This window comes from Pogona vitticeps, chromosome 6 (genome assembly GCF_051106095.1).
Source record: "Pogona vitticeps strain Pit_001003342236 chromosome 6, PviZW2.1, whole genome shotgun sequence".
NCBI lineage: Eukaryota > Metazoa > Chordata > Lepidosauria > Squamata > Agamidae > Pogona > Pogona vitticeps.
This window is the reverse complement of record NC_135788.1, coordinates 110,961,413-110,986,255: the sequence shown is the minus strand read 5'-3', so window position 1 is coordinate 110,986,255 and position 24,843 is coordinate 110,961,413. Positions and strand designations below refer to the sequence as shown.

At 41.3% G+C, this 24,843-nt stretch overlaps 1 protein-coding gene across 5 annotated transcripts in view; it reads right to left on the bottom strand.

Annotated features, from left to right (window-relative positions):
• The window catches only part of INO80E (INO80 complex subunit E), a 26,387-nt gene extending 1,544 nt beyond the window's left edge, over positions 1-24,843 (bottom strand). Inside the window, exons 1-6 of one of the 5 annotated variants that reach the window (XM_072976830.2) lie at positions 24,506-24,843; positions 7,202-7,272; positions 6,410-6,462; positions 3,953-4,028; positions 2,767-2,884; positions 383-511 (exon numbers count right to left, since the gene is read on the bottom strand). In XM_072976830.2, coding sequence (XP_072832931.2) covers positions 383-511; positions 2,767-2,884; positions 3,953-4,028; positions 6,410-6,462; positions 7,202-7,272; positions 24,506-24,526 — 468 coding nt within the window. In that variant the 5' untranslated portion in view covers positions 24,527-24,843. Of the gene's footprint in view, positions 1-382; positions 512-2,766; positions 2,885-3,952; positions 4,029-6,409; positions 6,463-7,201; positions 7,273-8,915; positions 9,009-9,058; positions 9,221-24,505 lie in introns of those variants that run through there. The other 4 variants (XM_020798808.3, XM_072976829.2, XM_072976831.2 and 1 more) reach the window with 4 other exon arrangements.

The window sequence follows — 24,843 nt, the reverse complement described above, 5'->3', positions numbered from 1 at the left end:
ACTGGAATGCATTAACCGGTTTTTAATGCATTTCAATGGGTTTTTTACTTTCGCTTGATGACAATTTCGCTTAACAGCAATTTGACGGATTATCATCGTCAAGCGAGGCACCGCTGTACATTTTGAGTTATATCCAGAGTTTGGAAAAGCTACTTTCTTTGGATGTCAGAACCTCCAACCGACAAAACTAATTTTTCTAACCTCTGCCTCTTCCCACACCAAAATGTAACCTTGAAATCTACTCCCATATTTCATTCTCTGGCATACATTCCAAGATTGTGACATACCCACAAATTTCACTCACATATTCTGAAATGCAGAGAGTCCTCTCCCCGCTACCAGCCAAACAAGTACACACACATACAAACATTCCTGATGGTACCTTGAGCTTGCGGGGCCTTGGGGGCCGCTGGGCAGAGCGAGTAGCATTGTTGTCATTCTGGGGGGGCCCAGGCTCAGGCCCCAGCGCCAAGTAGTCAGAGGGAAAAGGAGCGTAAGGGGGTGAAGCCAGCTGGATGGGGGGGAAAAGCAGCGGTCGGAAGAAAGGGATGGAATAAAAAAACAAAGTATGAATGATGAGCATGTAAGCCCTCAAAAAGAGGAGTAGAATTTTTAAAAATTAAGAAGCCACCACATACAATCTTGAACAAGTGGCTAACTGGGCTCCCACCTGGAATCACTTCCCCAGCTTGGCATCCTTCCACTTGCGATGGCTCACAATCATTAACCCCTGACACTATAGCCAATGGCTCCACTGATTGGGGATGATGGGAGTTATAATCTGACATCTGGGAAGAAGTTTGGCTGAGGAAGGCTGAACAAACATCTTGAGAAGAAATCTGTTAAATCACATGAAATGCCCATCTAGTCTAGTACATAAGAGGACAAAAGGGCAACAGCTCCCAAGCAACCAGTACCAGGTGGTGCGTTGTTCTTGAACCAGAACGTTCTATTTAGCTATTGTAGTTTATAGGAAAACTTGACAAAATTACTTTTTTGAACCACAACTTCCAAATGCCATTCTGGCTAAAGAGTTCTTGGGGGCTGTAGTCCCAAAATATTAACTTTCCCAAGCTCTGACAAAATGACTTTACCCAACCTTCTTTTACAGCTATCTAAACTAGTGGCCATTGCATTATTAGTAAATCTTAGAAACCGGCTAGTCTTCCCAGAATTCTAGGAGTTATAGTCCAAAAATTATAATGTTTCTAACTACTAATGAGCAAATTCTATAACTGCACTTTTGTGTGTGTGAAGAAGCACTGTCTTTTATCTATGCTAAATCAATGTCATTGTCTGATCTTGCCTGAATTTTACTCTTATGAAAGAAGAATTAAAAAGAAACATTGGCTGAAATCCTGTTGCACAGTTACAAAAACGGTGTAACTTTTAGATACAAATTGCTGCAAGTTAAGAAATCTCTGTAGCCATTACCTGTTGCATGCTGAGTCAGACAACTCAGTATAGAACCAATAATGTCTATGGAGATTTCTTAACTTACAATTTGGTTCCAAAAATTATACCAATTGCATAACTGAGCAACAAGATTTCAGCTGTTCTCTTTTTTTCCACATAAGGTAAAAATTTATAAATCTTTAAGCCCTTACTCATTTTTTCTTAAACTAAGTGCCTAAAATTTTAACCTGTCCTGGTTAGATGAAGCCATCTCATCCCTTAAACATTTTGGGTTATCACTCGTCAACATTTTTGGAAAAATGGACCTTCAAAGACATTTTCCTTTTGAGGGAGACAGCTACCAAATTGAGTTCACAGACACACAGCATGTATCGTTGCATTGTTTAGACAAATGCAAAGTGTGGAAAAGTCACTTTTTAAATTGCCAAAATCTCCCAGACAAAATGGCCATGCTCACTAAAAATCAAGAGATTCTAGCGGGGGGGGGGGGAGAATCACTTTTCCAAGAGTGCAAACAACTAACAATTCTTCATTATTGGCAATATCTAAAATAAAGCTTCAATATTATCAGTTCTTCTGTTCCCCTAACATGTCAGACTGTCTCTCGCCAAGAAGTGCAAAGACTCAGTTTTCTGCCTGTTGTTATTAACTGAAACCAAATGCTATAACAGAAAATAATGAAGTGGAATGGAAGTGAGATGGAAAGGAGGCTATAGAGGGAAGAATGGGGAGTAATCAGGGAAACTGTGACACAGACAATCAACATCAACTTTGCCTTTCAAGTTAGGACAATTATGCGGGAGACATGTGTTCATAACAAACCTATAGTGGGACAGAGATACTGGCCAAGTTGGGTGGTTTGCTGTTTATCCTATCAAACTTAGCAGCTTTAAGACACTGGGATGGCCATCCTGGATGTGGACAAAGAACTTTAGATGTAGGTCACCACCCCACTGAAACATCAGCACAGCCACGCTGAATAGTATAGGGTAAACACCTTCGTTTCTTGGCACCTTGGCCTACAAAAGCCAAGGCAATGGATCTTCTCTCTACTGGCATTCTGATTCTGGGCAAAACCTCGTTCAACATTCTGGCAGTCACGTCAGGTGTTTTACTGAACAAAAACCTAGGAAAGCTATCTCTGACACTGGAAGGGATGTGACTTTTCTTAGTGTGTAGCATTGGTCACAAAGCTCAGTTCTGGCAAACGGTTCAGCAGCATTGACACAGCAGAGCTTGGAAAGGTGATTTCTATAGACTACTTCTGCAGAATGCTTCAGGAACATGGATTCCGGGAAGTTATTCTTCCAAGCTCTGCCTGTTACCCATACAGAGATGGGAGCTACTCACAGAGGTCAAGTAGGGAGATGGTGTCCCTGAAGCTGGGAGTCCGAAGCCAGATGCTGGCTGGAGGGAAAGACCTGATGACGAAGGTGAGGAGGCACTGCCGAGCTGTGGACTTCGTTTCCTGTTGGCAACAAACAGATCGGTAAGTGAACATGAGCCACAAGTGGACTTCACAAAACTGGCACAAGTGCTGGTATGATCTCCTCCTGTACGTAGGGCTAAAGAAAACTGACTGAATACATTTTTAATAACCTATGACAAACAAAGCAGCCATCTTTGCCTCCAAAATAAAAATACTATGCTCTATGCCTGATAAAGACATTTTAAATCAGACAACAGGGGGTTGGGGAATGTGTGGACTGTAGCTCCCATTAGCCCAAGCCAGGACAGCCAACAGTGAAGGATGATGGCAGTGCAATTATCACCTGGAAAGCCATACCCTGACATACCAGGAAAACAGTATAGGGTCCTTTGTGCTTCCTACCTAACAAGGAAATCATTTTGAAAGCAGGCTAAAATTGGCCAGTCAGACAGATTATGACATTGTGGACTATCAATCAATAGAAGAGTCATCAGAACAAAAGGAGATTCCTCATATGGATTACTGGTCCATCAAGCCCCGGGGTGGGCAACATTGACATGTTCTGGGGCCAATTTTCTGTGCTCAGGACCCTCCACAGAGACCACCAAAAACATCCAAAAGGCAAAGAATACACTGAACATGAACTGATGTCCACTTCTATATTGGGGGTGTTAAATGGTGCAGGATGCCTCTCTGAAATATGAAAATGGTGAATTGCCACTCCTGGAGACTTCTAGAAAGTGCAATTCAATATTTTTGCCAGCAAAACAGGAATCCAGAGGAGGGCTGGTCAGTAATAAAAGCTACCTTGGAGAGAGCAAATTTTGCTCATCACAGGTGGAGCCCAATATTGACAAAATTAATTCTACACAATCAAGGGTTTTGGACAAGGTTTTTTTTTCCTAGTCCTACCTGTAAATCCCTGAAATTCCCTGGCAGTTTCCCACCCAAGTACTAATCATGCCTAACCAGGTTTGGTTTCCGAAATCAGACAACGTTCAGTGTCTTCAAGTGGTCTAGTGACGCTCAGCCTGCAATCTGAATTGATGGCATCCATGTTGGGGCCCTGGCCTTCACTCTCCATTTTGGATACCAGTGCTCACACACCTCTTTAAGGACTGCGGTTCTGCCCCCTTGGGCATCTCCCCATCACTATTGTCAGAAGAGGCCGTTGCCTCGGAATCTAAAAAAAGAAAATGAGAAACCAGTCAGATCAGAAGATCCAGGAGACATTCTTCTATCCACACAGACCCATGAGGCAAATCAGGCTGTGACTGGGTCAAGGTTATATAGTCAAGCCTGAGGGGAACTGGAACTCGGGTCTCTTGTGTTCAGACACAAGAAATAAAGGCTTTCAATGCCAGATGGATTCCTCTGCATGACTTCTCTTATTGGACAGACAAGTTCTTAAAGAAATGGGAGTGCCTGACCACCTTATCTATCGCCTGAGAAATCTACATGTGGGACAGGAAGCAACAGTTAGAACTGGATATGGAACAACTGAGAGGGAGGTGGTGGCGCTGCAGGTTAAACCGCAGAAGCCTCTGTGCTGCAAGGTCAGAAGACCTGCAGTCGTAAGATTGAATCCACGCAACGTCCCGTCGCTTCTCCTAGCTCTTGCCAAACTAGCAGTTTGAAAGCATGTAAAAATGCAAGTAGATAAATAGGTACCACCACGGTGGGAAGGTAACAGCATTCCGTGTCTAGTCATGCTGGCCAGGTGACCACAGAAACTGTCTACAGACAAGACACTGGCTTTATGGCTTGCACCGCCCCCTAGAGTCAGACTGGACCAAACGTCAAGGGGAACCTCTACCTTTTAGCAGCCATTACCTCTAGAGCAATAGATAGTAAAAAAACTGCTGGTAAATACATCAAATTATGTGTTAGAAAGTTTAAGATGCATGTTACAATTGCCACTTATTAAAAGTATAAATTTCAAAAGTGCTAAATTTCAGAAGCATATAAAATCAGTCTTGCTTCAGGAGAGCAGAGGCACTATCTACATCAAGTTGAAATGGGAAAGAGAACATTAACAGTGCAGTTCTCTACATATCTACTCAGAAGTAAGCCCCATTATATTCAGTGGACTTTCTCACATTAAGTATATGGCCTAATCTTATTCAACGTCTTTCCACTCCTCAACTTAAACCTGAGACCCAAGTTATGCAGGATACATTTTACCAGTCGTACAAAAATATACATTTGCCCATAAAAGTTTGTATTAATTCACTAATATTTATCACAGTGCAACGTGAAATGACAATTTCAATCCAGTCCTAAAACAATTGTTTTTCTGGTCACCTGGGCACAATGTCTACTCACCACTGGCTACCAAGTACATGATTATATCCAGGCTGCTTACCACAACCTGTTACAGCATATTATATCTACCCTTAAGATAACAGCAAATTCTCCAAAATCCCCTTTTCCTTCTACAGTCCTTCCCATCTTTCTCAGATCAGCAAGATGCTGCTCAAAGGGAAAAGCCCCAAAGCACAGCAGCCTATTCTCTCATCCCAAAGCTGTCTGTAAGATTATGGGAGTTTCATTTCCAACATATCTGAATGACCACTACAGCATGACCACTTCTTCATGTAAGATGAGATCACTGGTTCAAACATATACATATGAGAATATAAGAAGAGTAAATAAAATGACTATGAGAGATTTGCCAGTAGCTATACTATATTATATATAGACCGATAATCTATTGCCTAAACGGGGAGCGGAAGAGCAAGTGCATAAATGTGGCTCCAGCTCTGGCAGACTCCCCAGCACAGGGCTGTTCTCGCTTTGGTAGTGAGATCTGTTGTGTAACTGGTTGTGGGAAGGCAAGCATGGAAGAGACACTTATGCAATTGCCCTTCTGCTCCATATGAAGGTTATAGAATGCTAGTTACACTAGCAAATAATAGTTATTAATGACTCAGTGCTTTTAAAAAGAAAAGCAAAAGTTAGAGAATATGTCTTGGAAAGGCTCCTGGATTAATAGAGCTTATTTCTAAGATTAATTTCTATAGAAAAGGCTATCACACTTCCACTTTCTGAATGTCATAACAATCTAGAATCACAACAGAACAAAACAATACACTTAGTAAAAACCCAAAGTCCTGTAGATCAGCAGTCCCCAACCTTCTTAGCCCCGCGGACCGGCTGGAGAAGACCGGTGCAAACCCCTGCATGTGCACGCATGCGTGAAGGAGCAGGGGGTGCTAGTATGGGCATGCGCACACTCCTCCGCATGCACAAAGGGCGGCGTAGTGTTCATGCGGGCGCACTCACACGCAGGCACAAATGCGTGCAGGGGTGGGGGGAGGTCTGTCTATGCGGCCTGGTCCAACTCAGGCCACGGACTGGCACTGGGCCACAAACCGGGGGTTGGGGACCTCTGCTGTAGATGATTCTTTAATTTTGGGCCACTGTTCATTTTTGTTTTGGTGTTACCCAAAATAACATCTTATACCATCTTCATTTGACATCTCCATGTACTACTAGACTGTGAGGAATACCTTCCCCTCCCCAAAACACACCACAGAAGGGAGCTTTGAGCCTTAGGTTTACCTGATGACTCTTCATCCACATTCTCATACTGCAGCAGGCGATCAAGAAGAAAACTGGAAGAGAGAAAATGTGTAGAAGGAAAGAAAGTGATAACAACACACACACCCAAGGCTCAAGTTTTCAAAAGGGACACTCATTCAACAGTCAGCCTTCGCTAGGCATTAAACCATTTTAATCCATCTGGCTTGGAAGTCCTATCTCACAACATTTTGTGTGCAGGCTCTGTCCAAATTAGCTCAATCACAGGAGACAGGAAATTTGCATATGCTCCCAGACACCTATTTTCCTTACTGCTACTCCTCAGGGTGTATTCGTCTATCCCTGGAGCAAACACAAATTCTGAAGCCAGAGGCTTCAACAGCTAGAGATAGCTTTTGGCACAAATTAAATCTGCCTTCTCAGAAACACTGACCTCGTTCCTGCTGCCATGTTTGCCCCTGTTGTTGAGATGCCACTTCCAGGGGGCAGCACTCCTGTGCTATTATTAGCTGAGCTTGAAAAAGTTACTTTTTAGACTATTGCAATTACCGTACACAGACACAGGGGGGTCTGTATACCATAACCAAACGTCTTCAAACGTAACCAAACTCTGGTTATTAGTAAGTTTAAGGGCCAAAACTGAAGAGGTGCACTTTTCCCTAATGATGCAACGATGAAGAAAACCTAGCCAGCTATAAAAACCCAGAAGCCCTGCCAAAAAAGTGTTAACCCTGCCTTTTGCTCATAAATATCTCTCAACTCCAAGCCTAATCCCACACCATTTTCAACTCTTCTGTCCTTCCCTCTTCTCACCTTTTATCTCGTGAAACTTTCAAGAGTTTTCGCTGTGCTTTTCTCAGCTCTTCTTGGAAACATTCTTGCTCCTGAGAAGTAAGTAACACAGCAGATCATGCTAAGAACCAGGATTACCTTACAAGTTCCTGCCCACTGTACTTTTTTCTTCTCTATATTCTCCATACCTTCCTCCTTTCCTAGGACTAGTCATACCAGTAATTAGTGAGGCGGCTGCTTCAAGTAGAAGATTGGAGCAGTCACTGAGGGGCAGCACTGAGGGTTACTTCCCCATCAGAGGAAGGGGAGCACTCTGATTTTGCCTCAGTTAGCAAAATACTCCTATCAGTTATATAGCATGAATATTCGAACATGCCAATTAATTTTCCTTACTGGTTTGTTCCTTTCCCATTAAAGTGTTCTGAACGTACAGTTTTAAGTGTTGTATATTGCTTTGCACGTTGAATACAGAGATATTAATTGAATGCAATAATGAGTAAAGGCCACAGCATAAAACAAGTTCCATTTGGGACTATGACTCCCAGAATCTTCCAACCTGGCTGTGTTGCCTGGGAGATTCTGGGGGATGCAGCTAAAAAATGGGATCTCCTGTCCCCCAACTTCTGATTCTTCCTATAGACCGCAGTTAGGCTCATAACCTTTCAGATGTTTGGGGCCTTGATTACCATCAGCCAGCATGGCTAAAGGTAAAAGATCATGGGAACTCCAGCTGAAAATGTCTGAAGGGCCAAAGGTTACAACAAGTCTACAAGGTAAACATCTCCAATTTTTAATTTAATTTATTTATTTTATTTATTTATTGCATTTATATGCCACCCATCTAGACATCACTAATGGGCAAACTTATCTAAAGTATTATTTATTTAAAATATTTCCCTCTGCCTTTCGGTTTAAAAATGTCCAAAGGCTGCTCACATCATAGAAAGAAAAAAATTAAAGCTAAAAACAATTATACAAAGGTGGCTATAGGAAATAAATGGCAGAAACGAGATGCAGTTTGAGGAAGCCATGTTTTTGGTGCATTATGGGACATACCTGTACAGTAATTCTCCCCTCATTTCCCCAGCAGAACATCCAAAACATACGGTATACACATGGATATAGTGTATATCATTTCGATTCCTGAGGTCGCCACCTCGGGAATCAACATTTTGAATGGCATGAAAGGTCAGCAACCTGTTGCACAGATTTTTCTTAGCTAACAGTGTTGCATACCAAATTTGTCATTACTTTATTTTTAATGCCAGGACTAGGGAAAGGGGCTTGTGCGATATTCTACCTCATGTGCCAAAATTACATTTGTACAAGGTCCTATGTCCCTTGACTGGCAGTGGTGAGTGAAAGGAGGGGGAAATCTGCCACTCAGCCTCAGGCAGCAGCACACCTTGGGCCAGCTGTAAGCACCCCCCACCACAAGGTTATTCGACACAAAAAGTCACGTCCTTCCTTGAATTGGCCTACCCCCTAGACGCATGTAGGCAAACCTTTTTTTCCCTCCAAACACACACACACACACACACACGTTTTCCTCACATCTCCCCACAACACAAACCTCTGGCTGCTAATTTTCTTTTTAAACTCCAGATGTGTTTCATTATATTCTATATCTCCCAAAAAACGAACAACCTTATCTCCCCCCCCCAAAAAAAAACACATTTGGAATACACAAAATAATGAACATTTTAAGGCAGTACTACCCCTCTCCGGCTCCAACCTCGTTTCCTGAAGAATGCCCTATATCTCCCCCGACACAGACACCCATACATCCTCCTGGTTCCTCCAAGCTGTCTTCCCCCCCACTCCCCACATACCTCCCCCCCATACCTCCCCCCCCACGCCCACTCTTCCGGCCCTCACATAAATCAGGAACTTGAGCCTCCTCTTCAGCGCCCTGTAACGCCTTTTGTAACCCCCGGCGCCAGGATCAGGCTCCCCAGCCCCGTTCATGCCCAGCTGAGGGAAAAACTTGGGACAGGAACTAAGATTCGGGAGTGGGGGAGGGGGAAACGAGGTAGGAGAGAAAGGACTACACCTCCCAGCATGCTCCAGGATGGAGATGCGGAAGGAGAGAGGCAAAACTACGCCTCCCAGCAGCCCCCGGGGAGGAAAGGGGGCGGGACTTTGGTGCTTGGTGACACTCCTTCCCTTCCCCTCGAAACTCTTTGGTTTTTTTTCTCCCTGGGATTCAGAAAAAGAGGGTGGGCAGGACAAGCGATCCGATCAATAAAGATATTGCGCACCCTTGTTTTCGGAATTTGTGCAACGTTTTGAATCTCTCTCTTCGGATGTAGTCCTAAACATACTCAGAGAAAAGAAAGTCCGGTTGAATGTAGCAACTCATACTTTTAACTGGAAAACTGGCCAAGACTGCCTCTTTTTCTATTTTCCTCACTCGTTAATTGCTCACCCTTGAAACACTCTCCCTTCATTTTCTTTATCCTTTGGCTTGTTCAGTTGGCAGTTCCGCTACCTAGACATTATGGAAGTTGCCATCAAACATCTCTGGGAGGCATCGGCGGGGTGCGTACGTACAAGTGCAGACAAATAAATTCCCTGAGTAGACCTATACAGCTTAGGATAAAAAGAGATCGCTCGCCATCCATACACGGGAACGCATAAGGAGACCCCGTTTTATTGCCTCTCTTGACCTAAACGATATAAAACCACAGGAACCAAACCCAAGAGAGTCAAAATGTACCTGGCAGGGCGGACCAGACAACTAATGGTGGTTTTTGTTTGTTTGCTATGACCACGTGCACGGGATGTACTAAACGGATGATCACTGAAAGGGATGATCGGGATGATTGCATGCAGTTCACCTCCAAGCCCCTAGATGTCACTATCTTTTTTCACTTAAGCTCAATTTAAACAAATAATAACCAACATAAAGCTTGTAAATATGTATGACTAATCTAAAAACGGGTTATTAGTGCATATATGTATACCTGGCACTGGTCTCTGTGCGTTTCCTGTGGGATGATGGCTGTATCTTTCTGATTTACGTGGGATGATGGGGTTATTAGTGCATATATGTATACCTGGGACTGGTCTCTATGCGTTTCCAGTGGGATGATGGCTGTATCTTTCTGATTTACGTGGGATGATGGGGTTATTAGTGCATATATGTATACCTGGGACTGGTCTCCATGCGTTTCCTGTGGGATGATGGCTGTATCTTTCTGATTTACGTGGGATGATGGGGTTATTAGTGCATATATGTATACCTGGCACTGGCCTCTATGCGTTTCCAGTGGGATGATGGCTGTATCTTTCTGATTTACGTGGGATGATGGGGTTATTAGTGCATATATGTATACCTGGCACTGGCCTCTATGCGTTTCCAGTGGGATGATGGCTGTATCTTTCTGATTTACGTGGGATGATGGGGTTATTAGTGCATATATGTATACCTGGCACTGGCCTCTATGCGTTTCCTGTGGGATGATGGCTGTATCTTTCTGATTTACGTGGGATGATGGGGTTATTAGTGCATATATGTATACCTGGCACTGGCCTCTATGCGTTTCCTGTGGGATGATGGCTGTATCTTTCTGATTTACGTGGGATGATGGGGTTATTAGTGCATATATGTATACCTGGCACTGGCCTCTATGCGTTTCCTGTGGGATGATGGCTGTATCTTTCTGATTTACGTGGGATGATGGGGTTATTAGTGCATGTATGTATACCTGGCACTGGCCTCTATGCGTTTCCTGTGGGATGATGGCTGTATCTTTCTGATTTACGTGGGATGATGGGGTTATTAGTGCATGTATGTATACCTGGCACTGGCCTCTATGCGTTTCCTGTGGGATGATGGCTGTATCTTTCTGATTTACGTGGGATGATGGGGTTATTAGTGCATGTATGTATACCTGGCACTGGCCTCTATGCGTTTCCTGTGGGATGATGGCTGTATCTTTCTGATTTACGTGGGATGATGGGGTTATTAGTGCATGTATGTATACCTGGGACTGGCCTCTATGCGTTTCCTGTGGGATGATGGCTGTATCTTTCTGATTTACGTGGGATGATGGGGTTATTAGTGCATGTATGTATACCTGGCACTGGCCTCTATGCGTTTCCAGTGGGATGATGGCTGTATCTTTCTGATTTACGTGGGATGATGGGGTTATTAGTGCATGTATGTATACCTGGCACTGGCCTCTATGCGTTTCCAGTGGGATGATGGCTGTATCTTTCTGATTTACGTGGGATGATGGGGTTATTAGTGCATGTATGTATACCTGGGACTGGCCTCTATGCGTTTCCAGTGGGATGATGGCTGTATCTTTCTGATTTACGTGGGATGATGGGGTTATTAGTGCATGTATGTATACCTGGGACTGGCCTCTATGCGTTTCCAGTGGGATGATGGCTGTATCTTTCTGATTTACGTGGGATGATGGGGTTATTAGTGCATGTATGTATACCTGGCACTGGCCTCTATGCGTTTCCAGTGGGATGATGGCTGTATCTTTCTGATTTACGTGGGATGATGGGGTTATTAGTGCATGTATGTATACCTGGGACTGGCCTCTATGCGTTTCCAGTGGGATGATGGCTGTATCTTTCTGATTTACGTGGGATGATGGGGTTATTAGTGCATGTATGTATACCTGGCACTGGCCTCTATGCGTTTCCAGTGGGATGATGGCTGTATCTTTCTGATTTACGTGGGATGATGGGGTTATTAGTGCATGTATGTATACCTGGCACTGGCCTCTATGCGTTTCCAGTGGGATGATGGCTGTATCTTTCTGATTTACGTGGGATGATGGGGTTATTAGTGCATGTATGTATACCTGGGACTGGCCTCTATGCGTTTCCTGTGGGATGATGGCTGTATCTTTCTGATTTACGTGGGATGATGGGGTTATTAGTGCATGTATGTATACCTGGCACTGGCCTCTATGCGTTTCCAGTGGGATGATGGCTGTACCTTTCTGATTTACGTGGGATGATGGGGTTATTAGTGCATATATGTATACCTGGCACTGGCCTCTATGCGTTTCCAGTGGGATGATGGCTGTACCTTTCTGATTTACGTGGGATGATGGGGTTATTAGTGCATATATGTATACCTGGGACTGGCCTCTATGCGTTTCCAGTGGGATGATGGCTGTACCTTTCTGATTTACGTGGGATGATGGGGTTATTAGTGCATATATGTATACCTGGGACTGGCCTCTATGCGTTTCCAGTGGGATGATGGCTGTACCTTTCTGATTTACGTGGGATGATGGGGTTATTAGTGCATATATGTATACCTGGGACTGGCCTCTATGCGTTTCCAGTGGGATGATGGCTTTATTTTTTTAGTGGTCCCTCAACATGGAATATTAATTCGTTCCAGAACAGCAAATATATGTTGAACCCATAAATATATGGAAAACTGGTAATCTGTTATGGACCCATCAAACATGTAATCCCAGTATAAAAGAAAATAAATAAATGAAGGAATGTAAGCACACAAATAGGTCATAGAAACAGCTACTTGCCAAAAAAGTAGCAATTGTGTTCAAAGCAATTCTTTTTTTTTTTTTTTAGTATGGAGCTCATGACTTGCCTGTTACCATTCACAGCACAGCTGCTATGTTTATTTTATATAAGGAGTATTATTTGTTTGCAGCTTATCAGGTGCTTTCACCTGCCTTGGTGCTGGCTGTTCTGTGGCCGGCTCCAATGGCCAGGTGCTAGACATAGCAGGAAAGGATAAGACTACAGCTGAAGTCTGTATCTGATATCTCCCCATAGTGTACTCAGGTTACGGCGTAGCCAGCAGTGTACAGCAGCAGCACAGTTTAGCTTTAAAGGGTACCAGACACCTAGGACAGGCTTCCCCAATAACCCCAGTGGATTAAACTAGAGGTTATAAGATATAATTTATTATATTGATTATTTATATTGTTACTTTGTTGTATTTTTTGTGATTGCTTATTGATCACTATGCAATAAGGATTGTGTAATTTGCATATCAACCCAGCATTTGTCTGCATCCATTATCGGGTTTTTTATTCTTGTCTGTTTATTGTCTGTTTATTTAATATTTAATAAAATGTATCATTTTTAATAAAGGCTGTAGTTTATGTCTTTTTTTTAGTGCATATGATCTAGTTTGACATATTGGCCCATATATTTGACCGTATTGGTCAGTTGTTTATAGGTAGTATATTGTAATTAGTATATTGTAATGCAGTATTGCTATCAAGCGGTCGCATAGTCTAATCTAGTCCCATAATGGGGCTAAAAACAAAACAGAATTAAAACACAATATTTAAAAAATGAAATAACCCTAAACCCAAACTGTAGGCCCAAAACCTAACCCTAACAATAAACCCTATGTTTAACCCCTAATCTTAACTCCAACTACAACCCATAACCATAATTCAACCTTCCACATGAGTTGACCTCATGCCCGTCAAACTTTCACAGTTAACCTAACGGCCATCGATTAAACAGCTGGAACTGCTGTGTTGATAATCCAGGTATCAGTACAGCGCACCCTTACTTTAGGCACATACTGTGATAGAACCTGTAACCCTGCATCACCTGTCTGTGAAGGCAAGCTGAGACCTATTGTACCACAACCAGTTTTGTCTGTAATAGCTGATTTACTCTCAAGGGTGACAGGTTAGTTTATTGGGGATCTGGCCGTCTATGGCCAGTAGGTAAATTCTCCTTAGGTCAACTGTGGAAAGTCGACCAGCAGAACATCGGCTCTTGTGCAAGATTGACTATATAAAATGATCGACTTGCAGAAGATCGTCTGTTCTGCAAGGTCAACCTCCACAAGGGTAATATTCTGACTGTCGAGTGTCCTATCATCGATATTATGAAATTAACCTTTAAAGGTTTGTGGTTAGGGTTACCCTAACCATATACTGGGATGACTCGCTGCAGGACCAACTCCCATTTGACTCCTCCTATATTTACCAATGCACATTCTGGCACACTCAATGCGCACGTGATGTGCAAAGAAAATTGATGGATCTTATGGTCAAATAGAAGGAACATAAGATTCAACGAACGTCGAGCGGGAGTGCGCGTTTAAACAACATCTTACATAAAAATATACTGTGACCACACGATGCATGATGTCATCCTAGTGTATGGCCAGCATTAGAGTTCAAACTAACAGATCTAGTTTATTGTTTTATCTATTATGGACAGTTTGTGATGCTGGAAGTTGTGGTTCTGCTGGAATTATTCAGTATAGCCAGTCTTTGAGAAAAATTATTTATTGAAACGATGCAGAAGAAGTTCATACAGTGTTTTTGCAACTATTTCACTGTATCCATTAGGATACCACACTAAAAGGTGTCAGACAGTACCCTAACAGATGCTGTAAGAAAGCCACAGCAATCCCATGGGGGACAATAGAGCAGTGTGAATCCAGCCTACTCCGGTGATATCTCAAGTTGGACAGAAGGTCAGCAGGTTGGCTTGTCTGATGAAGAGTTGGTTAGATTTATGCCGCGCTGTTTTAGTTGGACAAACAGGTTTGATGGATGAAAGTTTGGAGGGTTGTGGTTAAGTGAGGCTAAGTCCACACTAGGTCCGTGCAGCCTCCGTTCGTGCTGCACGGACCTAGCACGGAATGTAGACAGAACACCGACGGAGCATTCTTCCGCCGATGTTCCGTTCAAGCCTATGGTTAGACTTGTACGGAACATCGACGGAAGAATTGCTGCATTCTCCGTCTATGTTCCGGCTAGGTCCGTGCAGCCCGAACGGAGGCTGCACGGACCTAGTGTGGACTTGGCCTTAGTCTGATGTATGGCCAACATTAGACATTGTATGCAACCATTTTTGAATCCCTTGTTAGGCTCTGTCCCCTTGCAGACACCCACTCCCCCCCACCCCCCTCATTCTGAAGGAAAAAAAAATATTGCATGACACATTTTTTATTCCATTTAAAAATAACAAAATTTTATGGACTTACAGAACCCCCAAAGAAGTCTACAGAGGTCACGTTTGTTCAGTCTGTATACACATGCAGACGGAAGAAATATGCCCATTCAGTCCGCTGAGCTGTTCTGGATGGAAAAGCTCTGCAGACTTTGTAAACACCAGTGTGGACCCAGCCTAAGCATTATTAAAGTATATCAAGTTCTTTGTGGGGGATTCTCTCTTCTTATCTTTGTCTACCTCTTGATAATTTCTGTTAATTATTCTGACCTGTTTATGACCTCCATGTATCTTTACCAATATACAACAATCTGGTCACATGTCCTTTCTGTGAGATGCAAAGAAGATACATTTAATTGAAAGCATAAAACCCTGTGTGATGCAGAGGTAAGTCAGATCTGTTGGACCTCTGAGATCTTTGAAGGTGCTCATAACTCCAGCTACTTGAGTATTTGTTACTGCTGAAAACTGGTCTTTGGAATTTTTCATCATGGCCAATAGACCATTTTTACAACATCTTCAAGAAGAACTCACATATGAATACATTTCTGATCTTATTGAAAAAGTATTCAAAAATGATATATCTGGTGAATGTGTCATGCACCAACCACCAGTGGCTCCAAAAGGAGGAGAAGTCTACATTTTTGTGGCTCTGGAAAGCCTACACAAGAATGACTATTCAAGGGACCAGTACAGATGGATCTCACGTGGAAACAACAAGCAGCGAAAATGGTTTATTGAAATGCAACTATACAAAGCGTAAGTACACTTAGTGTAATCTTTTTATGTTAGTTACAATAGTATCCTTTTGTTAATTATATATATATATATATATACATATATATACATATATATACATATATACATATATATATATATATATATATATATATATATATATATATATATATATATATATATATATATATATATATATATATATATATATATATATATATATATATATATATATATATATATATATATATATATATATATATAATCCCAGTGGTGTGTGTGTGTGTGTGGCTGTGGCCAAAACTACCTCTGACAGCCAGCAGGTGGCAGCATCAGAAAGGGCATGTTAAAAAAGGGCTCTTGCCTCGGGAAGTAACTCACTTCCCCTGAGGAGGCCTGGGGTAGGCCGAAGCGCATGACAAGAACCTTTTTAACATCTTAAGTAGCTTGATTTGACTAGAATGCACGAGTATCCTGCACGGGTTAACTTGTGTATACACACACACACACATATATACGGTCTCCATGGTGGTTTTGAACGCTCCTTCCATTGTGGCTGCTTTTGCATTAGTGCTGGAAAGGTACAGGTTTTTGTAGGACCCTTCCAAATGGGGACACCTTGGCGCTCGGTGAAAGGGTTCGACTTAAATGTAGGTGCCATGAGCCCCATTCATTCACTTTTGCCAGTTGGTGAGCTGGTGTTACATATTGTTGCAATACATGCTTATTTCTTGGTACATTTAGCAGTGTGTCGCTATAAGCATATATTGCAGCAATATGTAAAACCAGCTTACTGACTGGCAAAAGTTCAATATAGGTGTCATGAGCTCCTCTTTTTAAGGCAAACCCTTCCACTGAGCTCTATGTTGTCCCTGTTAGGAAGGGTCCTACAAACACCTGTCCCTTTTGCAAACTAATGCAAGAACTGCAATAGCAGCTTGGTTAGTTTAATCCATTAGACTCTGCCTGTTCTCCAATGTATGCTGTGACGCCCAGAAACCGTGTGTTCTACAAAACAAAAGCACATGTAGCCCAAATCCCATCGGCTCCATCATGGGCCTTTTTTTGCGGTGTACCAGCACATATTGTGCAACAACAAGCAAAATTCCGTGTGAACACTGCCTCAGTGTACATTATTATTATTATTATTATTATTATTATTATTATTATTATTATTATTATTATTATTATTATTATTATTATTATTATTATTATTATTATTATTATTATTATTTTGTTTATTACATTTTTTTTATGTTGATAATCATTAAAGACGTTTTGCTCTGTTTTAAACTGTATTTTACGCATTTGTTTTCTAGGTATTTTGCAATAAAGGATCCTAATGGCAGAGGAAAAAAATGTATTTTGTCGTTCAAGAAAAATGTATGGAAATATATCACGGGACCAAAGAAAAACATTGTAGTAATTCATTATCTTGGCGATCATTCACTTTATCACCCTACTCAACATGGTAATGCGAAATCTTTCCGACCATTTATACCATCAACACCATCATTATTTGTGGAAGGAAGGTTAGAGTGTATTAAACATAATGCTCCTAAAAAAATATATTCTGAGATGCACAGTAAAGCGTCTGCAGAAGGAGATAATGCGAGAATTGCAGTAAACCGTCCCAGAGATTTGAAACAGATTCAAAATCTAAAATACTCTGAAGACCTTAAGAAGAGGAATAAAGATGATTTGTTTGCAACACTACAGCTTGCTTACCAAATAGAATTTATTCGAATTATTAATTTTTTTCCAGATCTTGTTGTATTAGCATGGAAAAAGGAAATAACAGATCTAGCAAAAGACCTTTTAACCATGGCACAAAATGATCCAACAACTAATCAGATGATTTCCTATGATACAACATTCAACCTTGGTGACTTCTATGTTTCTAGTTTTGTACTAAGAAATACTATTTTACAAAATGATCCAATTTTTCCTGTTGCGTTTATGATTCATGAACGGAAATTTCAAAAACACCATGAAAAATTTATAAGTGAACTTTCACCTAGTCTAGACCTGAGCAGCATTAAACATATTCCTGTGGTAACTGATCGTGAAAAAGGAATAATTAGTGCATTCAATAAAGTTTTACCCAACATTCCACTAGTTTTGTGTGGAAATCACATCCTAAAAGATGTTGAATTTTGGGTAAAACGTGCTGGTGGAAAAAAAGATGACATCAAAGTTTTAAAAGATCACATTGAACAGTTACGAAATGCAGAGAGCAAAGAAGAGTGGGTAATTAAATATGAGCAATTTAGAATACTGTGGTCTGAGTCTTTTAGCAATTATTTTGAAAAATACCTACATGAGCCAATGTTTCAATTTTCAAGCAGGTTTTATACCAAACAGTTTCATGCATTTAAGAACAAAACATCAACCAATAATGTCAGTGAAAGTATGAATTGCATTTTAAAGGATGCAACTGATTGGAAGGAACTACCGTTGGACAGCATTCTACTTTGTTTTGAACATCTACAGACATTTTATTTGTATGAGTTCGAAAGGGCTCAGTATGGCCTTGGAAAATTTAGACTAAAAGCTACATTTCAAGATCTTTTGAAAAGGCCAACAGAACATACACAGTTTCCAGACTACTTACCCATAGAAAAAATTGTTTTTAAGGTAAAATCACAGAATCCGGATACAACACCAACTATAAATAAACAATCATGTCAAAGAATGACACAGACTTCCATAGCCAATTTATGTATAGAAAGAAATTTAGTTTCTCTGAATACACAGTTACAGTTGTTTATAGTTAAAAATCCTTTTAAAAAAGAAGTGCATTCTGTCTTTTTATCCCCAAAGCCAAGTTGCTCATGTAAAAGCTCTGGTCTCTGCTTTCATATAATCGCTGTGCAAAAAGCTACTGGAATTTTTATACAAGACACTTTTTCATACTGCCTATCAACATTAAGAAAACAAGCAAGAAAAAAGCGCTGTGAGGGAAAATCAGGTCGCAAAAAACCACGCAAAGAAGATTATGCATATATAACAGAACCAGCGCCTGATTCAATGCTTGCACGTAGTACACAATTTGCCACAAAAGAAGAAACATTCATTATAGAGTTGTCATCAGAAAGTAATTCTGTTGATTTAATTGTTGAGGATTTCCCATGTCCAAAAAACACAAGTACCCCAAAGAAGATAAACATTCAGAAAGAGAATTATCCCTGGCACAATATTGAAGGCGACTTTGACATCCGCACACCATGTCTAAAACCCCAGGCTTGGCTGGAAGGAGACATTTTAGACTCTGCATTAATAAACATTATAAAGTCATCTGCTCTTTCCAGCTGTTGTTTTGCTGTGCCAACCCATTATTTCCATGCTGTGGCCAATGGAGGGTACTTGCCTTTTTTAAAACTGGCAGATCATATGTCCCTTTTAAACTTTGATGCCTTACTTTTTCCTATAAATACAGACCTATCTTTGTATGGTGGAGGGGTACATTGGCTTTTAGCTGTTGCTGATCTTCGCCAGAAGAAAGTAATAATACTGGATTCATTGTCAAACAATGCATATGACAAGTATTGCCAAATAATACAAAAAATACTTTATGGCATTTATGCTTTATGTTCAAATGTACAGTATCTAGAGACTGAATGGACCTGGATAGTAAGTGCAGACTGCCCAAAACAAAACAATGCCTATGACTGTGGATTACACGTTTTAATCCACACATATAGCATATGTAATGGACTTCAATATATAAAAATTTTTGACAGTTTAAAAGTGCGAAAGTGGCTAGATGAAGTGGTGAAACTACTGGATTACCAGCACATGGAAAAAAAAGGAGAAAAAATACACCAAAGAATATCACAAAAAATGTTAACTTATAATCCACCCATGATACAACTAATGGAAAGAAATACAGAAGAGGACATAAGAAATTTTGCATCCCACTATGGCAGTGCAGAAGGTTGGACAATGTGCTCATCAAGCCATTGTTTTCTAGACTTAGAACACGAAGAGAAACAATTTTTTTGTGTCATATGTCGAAAGTGGTATCACCAAAAATGTGAAGCATCAAAAGGAAGAATACCAACATATTATATATGCTTACAATGCAAAAGAGATAAAATACCTTCTTAAAAATTGGTTTACATAAAATGTTTATACAGGAAAAGCTTACCTCCCACCACTTGATAGAGATTGTACTACATCTCACTAATTACTTGCTTTGTTATTTTATTCTTAAACAGTATTAAAAAAAAAAGTTTGTACCAATTTTTTGCTTGTGGATTACTCAGTTGCATTTGGGGGTGTATACAGTATATCGGAGCATATTTGTGTGGTTACATGTGTGTATGTATACATCTATGTAGATGACAGATGATCATGAGCAGTGGGGACACTTTAACCCCTTCCTGATACATTTGTTTTTTTCTGAGCGTTCGTTTTTTCATCCTTGCCTTTAAAGAACATAATATTTATTTATTTTTTTGGTCTACGACCAAAAGGGGCTTAAGGGTTTGTTTTTTGTGCTTGTACTTTGTGTTCACATTGTTTATTTTAGCCTATAATGTACTAAGAAATCAGTAAAAAATTACTATGTGGGGTAAAATGTGGAAAAAAAATGCAATTATGCAATTTTTGAGAGTGGTTACTTTTTTTGGAGTTCATAGTTCGTATAAATGACAAGTTGTCTTTTATTGTGCAGGTTGATACTATTCAAGTGAAACCAAATATGTGTAGTTTTTGGTACACTATGGTTTTAATACCTAAAAAAAACCCTTATTTTTATTTTTTTTATGCTCAAAATTAACAGAATTTTACAGACATTTATGGAATCCTCATAGAAGTCTATGGGTGTCCCTTCTGTTGTGTGTGCATAAGGATGAAAACAAAAAAAATAGGTCCATAAAGTGCCACTCAGCTGTTTCAGACGGAACAGCTAAGCAGAACTTGGAAACTCCAGTGTGGACCCAGCCTTAAACATGTTATACTATATTAAAGACCTCCATACACTACGGCGATATCTTGGACCACCAATGAGACTACCCCCCCCCACTTTTCACAAATATGAAGCCTATAGTAGACCACATTACACACACTAGCCAACAATGTTTATGGCCTGGACTACTTTACCCACTATAAATGCATTTCAGTCACACAAATGACTATTTCATTTTCTCAAGAAATATATACTATTCTAAATAGTCCAATGTGTTAGCAGAAGAAATTGAAGTTCCATATAGTGTTGAAATTATTTACCCCATCATCCCACGTAAATCAGAAAGATACAGCCATCATCCCACAGGAAACGCATAGAGACCAGTCCCAGGTATACATATATGCACTAATAACCCCATCATCCCACGTAAATCAGAAAGATACAGCCATCATCCCACTGAAAACGCATAGAGGCCAGTCCCAGGTATACATATATGCACTAATAACCCCATCATCCCACGTAAATCAGAAAGATACAGCCATCATCCCACTGGAAACGCATAGAGGCCAGTGCCAGGTATACATATATGCACTAATAACCCCATCATCCCACGTAAATCAGAAAGATACAGCCATCATCCCACTGGAAACGCATAGAGACCAGTGCCAGGTATACATATATGCACTAATAACCCCATCATCCCACGTAAATCAGAAAGATACAGCCATCATCCCACAGGAAACGCATGGAGACCAGTCCCAGGTATACATATATGCACTAATAACCCCATCATCCCACGTAAATCAGAAAGATACAGCCATCATCCCACAGGAAACGCATGGAGACCAGTCCCAGGTATACATATATGCACTAATAACCCCATCATCCCACGTAAATCAGAAAGATACAGCCATCATCCCACAGGAAACGCATGGAGACCAGTCCCAGGTATACATATATGCACTAATAACCCCATCATCCCACGTAAATCAGAAAGATACAGCCATCATCCCACAGGAAACGCATAGAGACCAGTCCCAGGTATACATATATGCACTAATAACCCCATCATCCCACGTAAATCAGAAAGATACAGCCATCATCCCACAGGAAACGCATAGAGGCCAGTCCCAGGTATACATATATGCACTAATAACCCCATCATCCCACGTAAATCAGAAAGATACAGCCATCATCCCACTGGAAACGCATAGAGACCAGTCCCAGGTATACATATATGCACTAATAACCCCATCATCCCACGTAAATCAGAAAGATACAGCCATCATCCCACAGGAAACGCATGGAGACCAGTCCCAGGTATACATATATGCACTAATAACCCCATCATCCCACGTAAATCAGAAAGATACAGCCATCATCCCACAGGAAACGCATAGAGACCAGTCCCAGGTATACATATATGCACTAATAACCCCATCATCCCACGTAAATCAGAAAGATACAGCCATCATCCCACTGGAAACGCATAGAGGCCAGTCCCAGGTATACATATATGCACTAATAACCCCATCATCCCACGTAAATCAGAAAGATACAGCCATCATCCCACTGGAAACGCATAGAGACCAGTCCCAGGTATACATATATGCACTAATAACCCCATCATCCCACGTAAATCAGAAAGATACAGCCATCATCCCACAGGAAACGCATGGAGACCAGTCCCAGGTATACATATATGCACTAATAACCCCATCATCCCACGTAAATCAGAAAGATACAGCCATCATCCCACAGGAAACGCATAGAGACCAGTCCCAGGTATACATATATGCACTAATAACCCCATCATCCCACGTAAATCAGAAAGATACAGCCATCATCCCACTGGAAACGAATAGAGGCCAGTACCAGGTATACATATATGCACTAATAACCCCATCATCCCACGTAAATCAGAAAGATACAGCCATCATCCCACTGGAAACGCATAGAGGCCAGTCCCAGGTATACATATATGCACTAATAACCCCATCATCCCGCGTAAATCAGAAAGATACAGCCATCATCCCACTGGAAACGCATAGAGACCAGTCCCAGGTATACATATATGCACTAATAACCCCATCATCCCACGTAAATCAGAAAGATACAGCCATCATCCCACAGGAAACGCATGGAGACCAGTCCCAGGTATACATATATGCACTAATAACCCCATCATCCCACGTAAATCAGAAAGATACAGCCATCATCCCACAGGAAACGCATAGAGACCAGTCCCAGGTATACATATATGCACTAATAACCCCATCATCCCACGTAAATCAGAAAGATACAGCCATCATCCCACTGGAAACGCATAGAGACCAGTGCCAGGTACACATATATGCACTAATAACCCCATCATCCCACGTAAATCAGAAAGATACAGCCATCATCCCACAGGAAACGCATAGAGACCAGTGCCAGGTACACATATATGCACTAATAACCCCATCATCCCACGTAAATCAGAAAGATACAGCCATCATCCCACTGGAAACGCATAGAGACCAGTCCCAGGTACACATATATGCACTAATAACCCCATCATCCCACGTAAATCAGAAAGATACAGCCATCATCCCACTGGAAACGCATGGAGACCAGTCCCAGGTACACATATATGCACTAATAACCCCATCATCCCACGTAAATCAGAAAGATACAGCCATCATCCCACAGGAAACGCATGGAGACCAGTCCCAGGTATACATATATGCACTAATAACCCCATCATCCCACGTAAATCAGAAAGATACAGCCATCATCCCACAGGAAACGCATGGAGACCAGTCCCAGGTATACATATATGCACTAATAACCCCATCATCCCACGTAAATCAGAAAGATACAGCCATCATCCCACAGGAAACGCATAGAGACCAGTCCCAGGTATACATATATGCACTAATAACCCCATCATCCCACGTAAATCAGAAAGATACAGCCATCATCCCACTGGAAACGCATAGAGACCAGTCCCAGGTATACATATATGCACTAATAACCCCATCATCCCACGTAAATCAGAAAGATACAGCCATCATCCCACAGGAAACGCATAGAGACCAGTCCCAGGTATACATATATGCACTAATAACCCCATCATCCCACGTAAATCAGAAAGATACAGCCATCATCCCACTGGAAACGCATAGAGACCAGTGCCAGGTATACATATATGCACTAATAACCCCATCATCCCACGTAAATCAGAAAGATACAGCCATCATCCCACTGGAAACGCATAGAGACCAGTGCCAGGTATACATATATGCACTAATAACCCCATCATCCCACGTAAATCAGAAAGATACAGCCATCATCCCACAGGAAACGCATAGAGACCAGTGCCAGGTATACATATATGCACTAATAACCCGTTTTTAGATTAGTCATACATATTTACAAGCTTTATGTTGGTTATTATTTGTTTAAATTGAGCTTAAGTGAAAAAAGATAGTGACATCTAGGGGCTTGGAGGTGAACTGCAGGCAATCATCCCGATCATCCCTTTCAGTGATCATCCGTTTAGTACATCCCCACGTGCACACAGCAAAATACATAAAAGTTAATCAGCAACATTGTAAAAACAGTCAGGAAACAGCACCTTGGATTTGGATCAATCGATATTCGAAATGTGGTGTGTGAACTTTTTAAGGGACTCAGAACTCGCATCTCTGCAGACAACCAGCTATTTCCCAGCCTGATTGCGCAAACCAATTAATCCTTACCTGCAGATTCTTCCCAGTCATGAAATGTTAGAAAATCCCGTTCAATATATGTAAAAACGTCCCCGTGGATCGTGCGTATGGAACCATTCCTAGAAGAAGAATCCATCTTGCCACACCAATAAAGCATCCTTTAAATTAAACCTCGTTGCCTTCTTCCCGTAGTTGAGAAACTATGAAGAACCATTGGAGAAAAAAGAAAACTACATTTCCCATGAAGGCTAGCGGGTCCTAGGCTCCTCCCCCCCATTGGTTCTCTCTCCCGAAACCAACGAAACGTACGAAACAATGGGGTAAGTAAAGCGCGCTCGGCGTCTTGCCGGGGAACTACGTTTCCCATC